Source organism: Mirounga leonina, unplaced genomic scaffold, assembly GCF_011800145.1.
Source record: "Mirounga leonina isolate KUSES-001 unplaced genomic scaffold, KU_Mleo_1.0 Mir_180, whole genome shotgun sequence".
NCBI lineage: Eukaryota > Metazoa > Chordata > Mammalia > Carnivora > Phocidae > Mirounga > Mirounga leonina.
In genome coordinates, this window is record NW_023270469.1 from 26,406,389 (window position 1) to 26,419,207 (window position 12,819).

General features: G+C 54.2%; 1 protein-coding gene across 1 annotated transcript in view; it reads left to right on the forward strand.

The window, feature by feature from the left end:
• Window positions 1-12,819, forward strand: part of CNGB1 (cyclic nucleotide gated channel subunit beta 1) — a 60,703-nt gene that overhangs the window by 21,659 nt on the left and 26,225 nt on the right. The window contains exons 15-20 of the mRNA XM_035025106.1: window positions 35-71; window positions 5,086-5,245; window positions 8,007-8,114; window positions 10,189-10,346; window positions 11,417-11,572; window positions 12,494-12,702. Coding sequence (XP_034880997.1) covers window positions 35-71; window positions 5,086-5,245; window positions 8,007-8,114; window positions 10,189-10,346; window positions 11,417-11,572; window positions 12,494-12,702 — 828 coding nt within the window. The remainder of the gene's footprint in view (window positions 1-34; window positions 72-5,085; window positions 5,246-8,006; window positions 8,115-10,188; window positions 10,347-11,416; window positions 11,573-12,493; window positions 12,703-12,819) is intronic.

A 12,819-nucleotide genomic window follows, 5' to 3' on the forward strand; every position in this document is an offset into this window, starting at 1 on the left:
GGTGCAGGAGCTGCAGGAGCTGCAGGAGCTGCAGGAGCTGCAGGAGGAGGCCGTGACTGTCAGCCCAGAAGGTAGGTGTGTGGTGGCAGGGGGAGCACAGAGCGTTGAGGATACTTTCAGGATGGGGGCAGCCTGGGGACAAGGGCACTCAGCCCATCTCCCTTCCTCCCTACCATCCCCACACCCCTACACCTGCCTCATCCTCGGGTGAAACCCATCCTCTGCATCTTGGGGCCACATTATCAGAGCTTGGTGATGTATCTCAAGGCCCCAGGGGAATTACGGGAGGCTCCTGGGACTCCATTAGGCCTGTGGAAACCCCACTCCCGGTCAGCCCCTCCTGCCACTCCTCTCTGGGAATGCAGCTCTCTGGACTACCATCTGGAGATGGTTTGGCTGAAATGTAGCATCTCTGAGTGAAAATTGGAACCCGAGCTTGCTAAGGGCCCATCCTAGACCCCACGTGTCGTAATGAGCTTTTCCTTACTGCCCAGATCCCCACGCTGTACCCAGCACACGCACTTTGCTATTATTTACCACCTCCAACCCCAAGCCCGAGAACTCCATGGTTGGTGCGGCCGAGGCTGGGGGAGCCGAGGATAGCCAGGCTGGGGAGCCTGAGCCAGACAGACACGGGGCCCTGGCCTTTTGGGCCTCCATGTCCCTCAAGCCACCCTCTGAGGCGGGCAGACCATTTTATAGTGGAGAAACCTGAGGCTGCAAGTGGGCAGGATGTGGCTGAGCGGTCAAGGGCACAGGCCTGCATTTCACTCTTGGTTCCTCCCTGCTCCTTCCTGTGGGACCTGGAGCCAGGCGTGTGACCTCTCTTAATTGTGCCTCCCAAATCCAGAAAGACAGGGCAATAGTCGTGCCTGCCGCATAGGGCATGGGCCAGAGTAGGAGGGGACAGTGTGTCAAAGGTACCCAATATACCGCGTGGCACTGAGGCAGGAGGCCATAATAGGGACCATGATGCTCATGTCCCAGCCAGCCGGTGACTGACACTGGACTGGATGCAGGTGTCCTGACCCCAGGTGTCCCAACCTTGCTCCCCACCTGGTCTTTGAAAAGCACCTTTTTTTTTTTTTTAAAGATTTTTATTTATTTGTCAGAGAGAGAGAGAGAGAGCGCACAAGCAGGGGGAGTGGCAGGCAGAGGGAGAAGCAGACTCCCCACTGAGCAGGGAGCCCAACGCGGGGCTTGATCCCAGGACCCTGGGATCATGACCTGAGCCGAAGGCAGATGCTAAACCAACTGAGCCACCCAGGCATCCCTGATTCTAACTTTTTCCGTCTGAGGTGGGAAATGCCACCAGTGGTTGGTTAACAGAGAAAGCACAAGAAGTTGGGGGGCCCGGTGCTGTCCCTCAGAGCTGCCAAGTAGACCAGCCAACATGACGTGATGATGCTTTCGATGTTGACCCCAGGGACACAAATGATGTTTGGGCTTTGGGTGCAGCTGCCGCGAGTGCGGGCGGGCACCGGGCTGGTCCGAGTTGGTGCTAGTGGGGAGGAGCCCACTTCCCCTGCCTCCCCCCAACCCTCTGTTCCTGGTTGCAGTCCCCAGGATCCCACATCTGCCTGACCCCCACTGGCCCCAGCAGCATGGCTCAACCAGGCCAGGACGTGGAGCTGAATCGCCTGGTCCAGGACCAGCCACCTGGCCAGGTGACCCCAGGGCTTGCTCCCCCAGCTCTGGCGGAGCACCTCCCCAATGTGCCCAGCTACCGCCCCTCAATCACCCGCATCCCTGTCCTCATCTCCCGGAGGACGGCCTTGTCCAACTCCAGCTTCGCCAAGGAGACCAGAAGTTCCATCCGTCGCCTAGGTAGTGTGATCTTGTGCACCCAACATGCTTGTGCCTGTGGTGTGGACTTCTGCATGGCTCGGGCTGCTCCTCGCATGGGTGCCATGGTCAAGGTGTGGGACCACCAGTTGAACTCCTGGAAAACCAACCCCCTTCCTCTGTTGGTCAATGCCTTCATCTTGCTTTGTGGTGACTTAAGGGATATTAGTCCCCTTATCTCTGTGCCTAAAATCCCACAATTAGCAATTAATTTCTTTGGGTAAAACATTGCATTCTGCAGATCATCTTTTTTTTTTTTTTTTTACAGGTAGTCAATCACACCCTAGCTTAAACAAATTACTAAGATCACTAGGCCAAGAGACTTGGGTGGGGGGAAGAGAATAAATTGAGGGGAATGGGGCAGAAGAGGAATGTGGGGACCCATTTCAGACAGAATCCTAGACCTTGAGGATTTTCTGGGAGCTGGACTTTGTGGGGATTGTTGATATCTGCCCAGCAAATCCCATTTCAGGAAAGGAGAGGCCCCCAGGTGTCTGCAGGCAGACCAGGAAGAGGGATAGTCTTAGGGACCAGTGAAGAAGGAGGGCCTGTCTGGATCCATTTAGTTGTGACAAGGTCCCTGTGACAGTCTTTGGGTTCCTGCTGCTTGCTTCCTGATGACAAAGTACTCGGGGACAGCAGAGTGGCTCTGGACTAACCCCTATCACTATCTGCCTTAACTCAAGCCAGACCCACTCACTTTCCCATTTCATTTGTTTATTTTGGCGGGTAGTGGGCAAGGGTGCTTGTGAAGTCAGTAGACGGGCAGAACTGAACGTTTCATAAGAACAGATCCACCGCTGTCCTCTCTTCCCAGCTTGCAATAGGCACAGAGTGGGGGTGATCGGCCCTACCACAAGGGTGGACACCCCCAGGCCCGGTCTTCTGGGAAGCCCTACATCTACTCACTCCCAAGCATCCCCCAATTTCCACCCCCCACGGATCCCTTCTCAAGTTTTGCTATATCCTATACCGATTCTACCTTTATTGGCTTGCCATTTTTCTTTCCGTGGATTCATTTTTTACATTTAATTAAGTTTATTCAATCAGGAAGCTTTACCATACTATTCCAGTGGGAAACCAGCATCACTTGCCATAAATAGAAGGCATGAATAGAGATAACCGCAAATGAACTGAAAACGAAGCTGTGCTGATCGTTTCAGCGAAGGGTGAGGACCTGCTGAAGGCTCCCAGCGGAGACCTGCCCTCTTAGCCCCAAAGGGGAATTAGGCTGTGTCTGGGACGTGTTAGGGCCCAGGGAGCACCAGGCTGCGACTTCGTCTCTGTGCATTCAGGATCTAGAGAGGATTGAAATGGGAGGAATGTTCTCGTCCCACGTTTCCTTTGCCTTATCTGTGCCATCTTGTGTCCTCCCAGGTCCCCAGGAACCCCACACTTGGGGAAATAGTCCCACGGCCACGTTGGGACAGTGGGCTGATCCAGCCGCGGTGGTATGACCGGCGGTGATGTGAGATGCTGCGGATAAGGCAGGGCAGCATGTAGGAAGAACACCATCCCATTTCAGTGATGCTGCTTGGCCCCGAGTGAGGTTTTGTTTAAACGGAGGCCTCTTTGCGAGCCGGTCAGCAACCTCAGGATGAAGGAAGAGGCTAAGTGCTAGAGCTGGGCTGCCTGGGTCCAAATCCTGGCTCTGCAGCCGGTTCCTTCATCTTTCTGTGCTTCAGTTTATCCACAAAATGGGGACAGTGATAACAGCGGCCTTCTAGAAGGGCCGGGAAGGGGGGACGACTTAATCTATATAAAGCACTAAGGAGTTTGGTGAAACGAATGGAAGGCAGGCACATAGGACGTGCTCTACGTAAATATGACTCTTCTCTCAGCCAAGGTAGTCATGCCATGTTATTCGATTTTTCATAATATTATTCTCATTCTATAGAAATGAAACACCAGGCTTAGGGGTTTTCCTTCTTTCCTGGGGGGATGGAGGTTGCAGAGTCTTGCTCAGGGTGAGGCAGGGTGGGGGAGCACCTGCCCCCTCGCAGCCTCCCCAAGACGGCCTCACCGAGGCTCCGGGGGCCACACTGGGGACAGTCTGGGGCGCTGAGCTCACCCTGCCGGGGGAAGCAGGGTGAGGGCCCCGGTGCCTCACGCTCTCTCCTGCTTTCCACAGCCTGGGGGTATCTCTCTTGTTAGTCTGGCAACACTTGTTCCTTAAATGTTTAGAAGCTTCTCCATTCCTGCTCATCCTCTTCCTCTGCGGGCTTAAGGCTTAGTACAACAAATGCTCAAAAGTCTTGCTTAGGTTCCCTCTGCCACATTTTGCGAAGTGCTGGCTTTTTCCCCATGGTGGCCCTTTAAAAAGAAAGTCGCATCTCCGAGGGCTTCAGAATGCTCCCTCTCCTCATTTTGGGTGTGTTGGGCCCGGCTCTTAGGCTCTTAGCGAGTGGTCCCACCCCGGTGTGGCCGGGAGAGGGAGCCCTGTCTCGGCCCCTCAGCATCCTCTGAGCGTCGCCTCAGGCAGGCCTGTCCCCACAGCCCCTGGGGTGGGTGATGAAGCCTGAGGCAGGACCACCCCAGACTGGCCAGGGAGGACCTGGTCCTTGGGACGTGGGACCCGGCACCAGGCTTCTCAGAGGTCAGGAGAGGAGTTGGGTTGATGGATTTGAGGGGCTCCCAGCAGGTCCAGAAATAAGGAGACACCCAAACAGATTCCCAAACAGGGGTGACACACACTCCAAGGACAGGCTGTTATCCTTGGTTGCAAGAAACTGCCCAATGTCTCCATTCGAGGCCCTTCAAGAGTGTGAGGCCGTGTGCCTTTGTCACCCCTGCCTTGGGATGGGGAAACTGAGGCCTAGCGAGGGGACGCAGCTGAGGCTGTGCTAGGCCAGGCCCTCGGACTTGTGCTCTCCCAGCCTCCCCCCGCCCCCACTCCCATCAAACCCCAGGTCCTTGAGGCTTCACTAGGCCTGGGGAGACCAGAGCTTGGGCAAGCTGGACTCCAGGCTGTGCTCAGGGCTTCCGTGGCCTCAGTGGTGTGATGGCTTCTTTTGCAGCCCTTGGGCTGGGGTCTGGGGCAGCCGAGGCCCTCAGAGGCCCGCGGGCTCTGCATTCTTGCACCCCCTGCATGGAGCTCTCCCGTGGGGCCCACTGGGAGGTGGGGCTGCCAGAGGCCCCTCCAGACATGCTTTCTGTGGCTTTATCAAGAACGGAGCAAGGCCCTTGGGACCCGGCTTCTCTCTCTCTCTCTCTGACTGTCCTCTCCTTCCTCTCTCCAAGTGCCTGCTACAAAAGAGCATCCGGAAGTGCAGGTGGAAGATGCTGATGTGGACAGCCACCCCCCCATCGTGGAGAATCCACCCTCACCCGAGCTGCCACCACCTTCTCCTGCCAAATCCGACACCTTTGCGGTCCTGGGATCTGCCGCAGAGACTGAAAGGTCACCTTTTATGCTTCTCTTGGGCTTTTCACAGCACCGTGCCATCTGTCCATTTGCCCGAAGGGGAGCCTGAGGCCAGAGTGGGAAAGCAGCTGGCCCAAGGTCACTCAGCGACCTGGTGTCAGTCAGATCTGGGACTATGGCCCCACTTCCTGGTCCTCAACTCTGGTTTAGGACTCTATAAAGAGTTCTCCAAGGAAGTCCTCTCCCAAGTACCCTCAACTATAGGATAGGAGGGGGGTAGTAAATGTGAAAAGGCTAATTTCCACCCCCTTGTTTTATTATTAAAATAATGGAATGGAGATACCAAAAAACACTAGAAAAATAAGCATCCCTTTTCCCAGCACACTAGGTAGTGATTTCATTTTACTGCCTTCTCTTATACACCTTGTCTATGGGCCCATGCTTTTGTGTGGTTTTAACTGCAGGGGTGATTTGGATCACATTTCATTTGAAACCACATCCTCCAGCTCCATGTGCCAGAATGAACTTAACAAATACTTTCTTTTTGGGCACTGTCCATAATGGAGCTATGGACATCTCTTTGGGCTTCTCTCTGTCCTTGGGCTCCTTTCTCAAAAGTGGGAATCCTGGTCAAGGTTGTGCACATTTTTATGCTTCTTGATATAAATTTGTTGCATGATTAGAGTTGGTTTTGAACAACCTGAGCCAGGTAACAGAGAGGTCTTGCATACAGCTGTAGGCAAACTGTGAAGTGTGGTGCATTGCTTTGTGAATGGCTGCATTTAAGCTGCAGGGGAGCTGCCAGTGCTTCTCCTGAGGTGGTTGGATTAGGAGATAGTTCCTTTTTCTTGATTAATCTTTGCTTTCATCCATGTGTCCTTGAGGACTTTCTCAGCCAAGGTAAAAAGGCTATTGTAACAGAGATAGCTAGATGTGGCCAACTGAAGGCTCTCTGATTTTAATGTGAAGAAAAGAGTCATAATCTCATCTAGCCTTGCAATATAGCTCACTATTCCATCAATCCTCTTGTTTCATTCATTGAACCATGCAGAACACAGCAGAAAAAACGGAGCCAATATTGTTGTAGACATCTGGTCTACCTCTCTCTGTTCTCTTTATACAGGCTGGGTTGGGGGTGGATATCTGGGCACAGAGAGGGGGAGTAGGCTCCCTTGGGGATAGAATCCAAGCCCTCTGCCTTCTGTTTATGGGCAAGGCTCCTCTTGTCCTTATCATTCATTCACTCACTCACTCACTGACTCATTCACTCATTCATTCATTCACAAACATTTCTTGAACAACTTTATGTGTCAGACTCTGCTCTGGGTGCTGGGGATACATCAAGGAGAAGTCTGACAGGGGCCTACTCTCATGGAGCTGATGTTCTCATGGGGCTGAGGCAGACAACGAACAAGGAATTAAATAAACAAACAAGACTGTCCCAGAGAGCTCTAAGTTGAACATGACTTTGAGAAACCAGGGGAACCTCTACCTGAGCCTCCTTGGCCCTGAGAGGGGAGAATTCTGATACCTGACTTGGGAAGCCAATGGGGCTGCCTATGGTCAGGGTTGGAATGAGCATTGTGAGCAACTGATAGGCACCAAAAAGCCATGGAAACCACAGACCCTGACAGAGGGGCACATGGGCTAGGTTTGCTTAAACCTTAAAAAGCTTAAAGCCTTGGTTTGGGGTGAATCCCAGCTCACCACTTACCGATGTGAGGCTCGAGGCAAGCCAATGAACACTCCTAGTCCTCCATGTTCCTACTGTAAGATGGGGATAGACACACCACCTGTTACTAGACTGCTAGAAGAATTCAATGAGCTAATTCGTGCAAGGTGCTCAGCACAGGGCTGCACGCGAAGCAGGGCTGCAGGAGTCTAGCTGCTGATGGAGTTCCACATTCTGGTGTCTTGGGCAGGAGATGGCACCTGACTCAGGAGAGGGCACCAGGCTGGGCGCAAGAGGACTGAGTTGGGTCCTCCACCTGTGCAGATTCTGGTCTCCGTGTTCACGGTGAGAATTTTAATTAGAGTGTGAAGGAGGTGAATCTGCGAGTGTTGCCATCCTCAGCGAGCAGGCAGGAGGTCATAGGATAGTTTCAGAGCCTTCTGGAATAAAGGCTACACATCCCTCCATCTGTATCCTTCTAGAAGCCTCTGGGATCCTGAGTTGCGATGGTTGAGGATGGGAAGAATGACAAGTGGATTCCCACCCAGACATCATCAGCCAGGACTCCAATGGCTCCAAACACACAGCCCTGGGGCAGACATGCACTGAATGACAGGGGAGCCTGGGGAGGGTTTGGTCTTCCTTCCTCAGATAGGGAGTCTGGAGGGGTGTGCTGGGGACTGGGAGGGGAAAGCCGAACATTTAAGCTGAGGCCCCACTGAGTCCTGAGTATCTCATTGAGTTGAGTAAATCTAGTTCCATTTTACAGACGGGAAAACTGAGGTGGCTCAGAGAGTTTAAGTCACTTGCCAAGATCATACACTAGTAGGAAGTAGGACTGGGATGCAAACTCCGGTTTGCCTGATACCAAGTCAGTGTTGTTACTTTTACAGTAGGCCATTGAACAGATGTGGAGACTGAGGTCCAGAGAGCGGCTGTGTCCCTCTCTTCTCCCTTTTTGTCTCCCTGCAGGCAAGTGAGGACCCTTTGCAGCACCAACACCCCCTGCCCCATTCCCCACCCCCAGGGTTCAGCTCTGAGTGATCTGCAGGGGTCAAGGTCGGCTCACTTCCCCCTGTGGCCTCTGCCCTCGCTGAAGGTCCCTCCATGTCTGTGTCCTTGCAGGAAGAGGCTGCCCTCCCAAGATGATGAGGCTGAAGAGCTCAAGGCACTGTCACCGGCTGAGTCCCCCATGGTCCCCTGGTTGGACCCGGCCAGCCCACAGGGCGCTGAGTGAGTGGGGACCACCTCTGGGGTCTCAGAGAGTTGGAAGTCTGGGTGGAGATGAGCAGGCAAGGGGAGGGGGTTGGGGTTGAGGGGGAGAGCATGGACGTTTCTAGAACCCTCTGCCACAACTTTGCCAGCAGCCTCTGAGCATTAAGACAGGGCTGGGTCTCCTGTCCAGGCTGCTTCTGGCTGGCCTAGGAGTTCTGTACAGTCTGCAGAATGCACAGAGGCTTTGTTGTAAAGGAGAGGCTCCTGACCCATAGGCAGAGGTTGGCTCCTGGCTCTAAACCCCTGAGAGGGTCAGCAGGGGGAGTGAGGAAAACAAGGATCACCAGGGGTCTGAACCCAGGGAGCTTGTTAAAAATACAGATTCCCATCTGCCAGCCCAGACCCGCTGGATCAGGACTTCAGAGAGTGGGCCCTGGGGGATTCACACCTTTACAAGCCTCTGGCTGGTTCTGATGCAACTGGTCTGTGGGACAATGTTTAGAGGCCACAGTGAGGGCATTGGGACCTGGAGCTCTGACATCTAACTATTCCAAGGGCTGGGCCAATGGAAGATGTTTTCCAGAAGAGTCTGAGATGTTTGGTTGATGGTGACTCCCTGGCCCCAGGCTCTGGCCTGGGATCCTCATCCTATTCTCAGCCTCAGCTCCTGGAGTGGTCACAGGAGGCACTGGGCTTTCCTTCCAGCCTTTTTTCCCCCCTACCCATAATTTTATGGAGTTTGTTTTACAGAGTTGTGGAAAGTCCAGAAAAGTTGAAGGAGAAAGAAAAAAATCCAAACCTCACCCCTAGTTCGTTGGTCCATTTGACTATATAGTGGAATCCCATCTTATACAGTAGGGTAGGGATAGGGTCAGAGTTTAGTATCAGAAAACAAGGCAGAAGTCAGTTATAATAATAAAAATTACCCTTGAAGCCTCTTAAGGAGTTCAGCGTGGGCGTCCATGCATCAGCGAGGTAGGCTCAGCTGCTGTAACAAATAGACCCCACAGATTCAGTGGCTTAAGCAACAAGATGTCTCATGTATCACAGTCATGTCACTGTTTCAGGTCAGTGGAGGGTTCTGCTCTATGCAGTCACTTAGGGACCCTGCGGACAGCAGCTCTGCCACCTTTGTGTGGCTTCCAAGCCCCCGCTGGTCACCCCTAGAAGGGGAGAATGCCAGACAAGGGGCCCAGAGATGCATGTAGCAAGTCCACTCATGTTCCCCTGCTGGGAGCCCACCCGGCCACCCTCGCTGGGTGTCTGAATCCCAGCAGCCACTCCCCATGGGAGGGAGCAGATGTGGGTAAGCGGCTAGCATCTCCACCGTATCTGTGCGCCCTTTCTTGTTGGGACCCCCATACTGCTTGTCTCCAGCCCACTTCGTCAAGTGAGCACCAGGGGAGTAGCTGGCTTGAGTTCCGCTGCCCCCGTGTCTGAAAACAAACAGATGTGAAAACACTACTATGCACTCCGCTCAGCACGATGGTCAGAGAGATGCTGCTCAGAGTACAGCCTGGCCCAGCCGACCCAGGGCACTTGCCCTATGAGTGGAGCGCCGGGCAGACTCACATTCATTCTCTCTCTGTCCATCTCTCTGTCCATCTGTCTCTCTCGCTGCGAGTGCATGCGGTTTAAATTCCTATAATTTAAAAGGATATAGAATGTATCTGCACTATTTTTTTCCATCAGCTATTTCCTGAGCCAGAAGCGTAGCCCTGTCTGCTCTTTGATCTGTCCCAGACACGAATCTCATGGGAACCCCAAACTGGGGCTAACAGTCCTGACCTGAGTTCCAAGAGTTTCCCCCTAAATCGCAAGTGGGATCAAAGTTTTCTCAGAACTGCCCATCTGAATCAGATCCTGCGTGGTACATTTTCTAAAAGCTGGGCCCCCAGGTGTGAGCCGCAGACTGAATTTCCTCCTAGGAGCTATTAAAGTGGGTTTGATGTTTCTGGTGTCCGAAGGAAACTGGGGCAGCTTTTGCCTCCTTCGGACCGGGTGGGATATGGATGCTGTTCGGTTCTGGCCCGGGGGGCACAGGGGTCCCGTCCCATCCAGCCCCCCGCAGCGCCGGGTGGTGTGTCCACAGTGGCCAAGACCGCGCAGTGTCCGTGGCCAGCCAGAACAGCACCATCATCAACAACCGGCTCCAGGAGCTGGTGAAGCTTTTCAAGGAACGGACAGAGAAGGTGAAGGAGAAGCTCATCGACCCTGACGTCACCTCCGATGAGGAGAGCCCTAAGCCCTGTGAGTTCAGAGCTGGGATGATTCACCCCGCCTGAAATGGGTCCCCTAAAGCCCCTTGTAAACTCATGGTGAGGGTACCCCCAAGGAAATGGTTGGGGTGCTTGGGAAAAGCCCAGATCCCCACTGTCTGGATTTTTGGGTCCTGTATGTACAGGTTTAGCTATGGAACCAGGGAAGGGAATAAGGTCAAAGTTCTGGCTGATGATCTGATCTTACTTGGCTCCCGCTCCCATAGGGCACGTACCCTCCTCGACCTTTCTGGCCCTTTCCCACTAGCAGGCAGGTGGTCCAGCCTGGGAGGCATCTCATGGCCTTACACACAGATGGCGTCCACACCCCACTTTTTTTTTAGTCTTATTTTTCGGAGGCCTCATTTGCCATAGTCTCATGGGGCTACCTGACAGTTTCCTGCTTTCAAGATTCCAAGAGGAAATGAGAGAAGTGCTCTCCTGCCAGGGAGGGTTTCCAGAGGAGGACTGTGCCTCAGAGTCCAGGGCGCCAACAATGGACCTAGCAGGGTCTGGATCCACAGTCCTCAAGCTAGAAACACAACCGTATTGAACCTACAAAAGTCAATCTGTAGGTCACCAACACCATCGCCTTTGATGCACAGAGAGGCTGTGGTCCCCTTCAGTGTCTTGTTTCAGAGATGAAGGAGCTCAGGTTCCTGCTCTGAGAAACCCAGAGCAAGATTTCCCTGGTTTCTGGCCCTCGGTGGCAGGGGTCTGGGGTAGGAAACGCCCCCAGCCCTCCCGAGAGAACCAAGGGGGTCCAAACACAGACACACAAACAGACTTTTGGAAACACCTAACTCGCCCAGAAACACTTCATTCTGGGCAGCTCCTGAGAAACAGTTCCAGACCAGTAGCTGGTAAGAGTGTCCAGCCGGGTGCCGTGGGGTTTGCTGCGGAGAGCACCCCGGTTTCCGCATGCAGAGCTGACTGCAGCTTTGGGGGTGGCGCCAGGGTCCCCTCGGCTCCAGCTGCAGAGTCTGTAGTTGGTTGGCCTCTCTCTGTAGCCTCTGCCCGAGCCTCAGGGCTGGGTCAGATGGTCACCGTGTCATCCCGCAGCCCCGGCCAAGAAAGCCCCAGAGCCGGCCCCGGCAGTGAAGCCGGCCGGGCCGGACCAGGCGGAGGAGGAGCACTATTGCGACATGCTCTGCTGCAAGTTCAAGCGCCGCCCGTGGAAGACGTACCGGTTTCCCCAGAGCATCGACCCGCTGACCAGTGAGTCCTGGGTGGGCCCGGGCCTTGCCCCCGCCACGTACTGTTGCGAGGGCAGGAGACCGAGCGGGAGAAGCGGGGGGAGTGCAAGGGCACGTCAGGAGCGAACAAACCAAAAGCCCTGACTAGGAACCTACCATCACCTCCACCTTACAGACAAGGAAACTGAGGCACGACTAGTTAGTGGCAGACCCGGGAGCCCTGTCTCTTGGCCAAGGCTGCCTTCTACTCTGCTCTTGACGGCCCCTTCCTGGAGCTGCTGCTCTGAGCAGAAAAGGGCAGAAATTCTTGTGACATCTAAAGTGAATTCCCCACATACGTTCTATTCCTCGGGAACGACAACCCGTCCTATGGGCACGGCACTTTACAGGTGACGAAGAACCTCCCCGCCTTTCTTAGCTGACCTCTCCTGTGCCTTCCCCAGGGAGGCAGGGTAGGCGCCAGAGAGAGACCTTCCTGTGGTCACACAAGTCCTGGGGGGACAGGACGCCAACCCTGGTGTCCACTGGGCCTCTGAAATGACCACGTGACCCACGACATCCACCCATCCATCCCTCCACCCGTCTGTGTGTCCATGTTCTATGCGTTATTTACTATTGCGTATTTACTAAAGCAGGAAAGACATTGTTGGAACTATTTCAATAAGAATGAGAGCAAAAGTGTTTTCTAGTTAGCTGCCTATTATCTAATAATGCCCCCATCGTGCCCCCTGCTGAGGACTCTGGTTTATTAGGGCCTGGCAGGAATTTGTTTTTATATCAGAGAGAGTTTTACACACACGCACAAGCACACGCACACTCACAGGCACACACACGTCTAGGAAGAGACGAGCGGAAAGAAGGAAGCCCTACCCTGATGCTCCTGAGAGGAGCCTCCTCCAACGGCCGTTCTAGCGCGTTCCTGCCCCTTCGCTCCCCCCCGCAGACCTGATGTACATCCTGTGGCTGTTCTTCGTGGTGCTGGCCTGGAACTGGAACTGCTGGCTGATTCCTGTGCGCTGGGCCTTCCCCTACCAGACGCCAGACAACATCCTCCTCTGGCTGCTGATGGACTATCTGTGTGACCTCATCTACCTCCTGGACATCACCGTGTTCCAGCCTCGCCTGCAGTTTGTCAGAGGGGGAGACATCATTGTGAGTCCCGGGCAGGTGGCGGGGCCGGGGGGGCAGGCCCTGCAGCAGGGCCTTCGGGAGTCTGACCCCAGCTGCTGCTCTGATAGACAAGACAAGGGAACAAGATCTCGGGCAGGT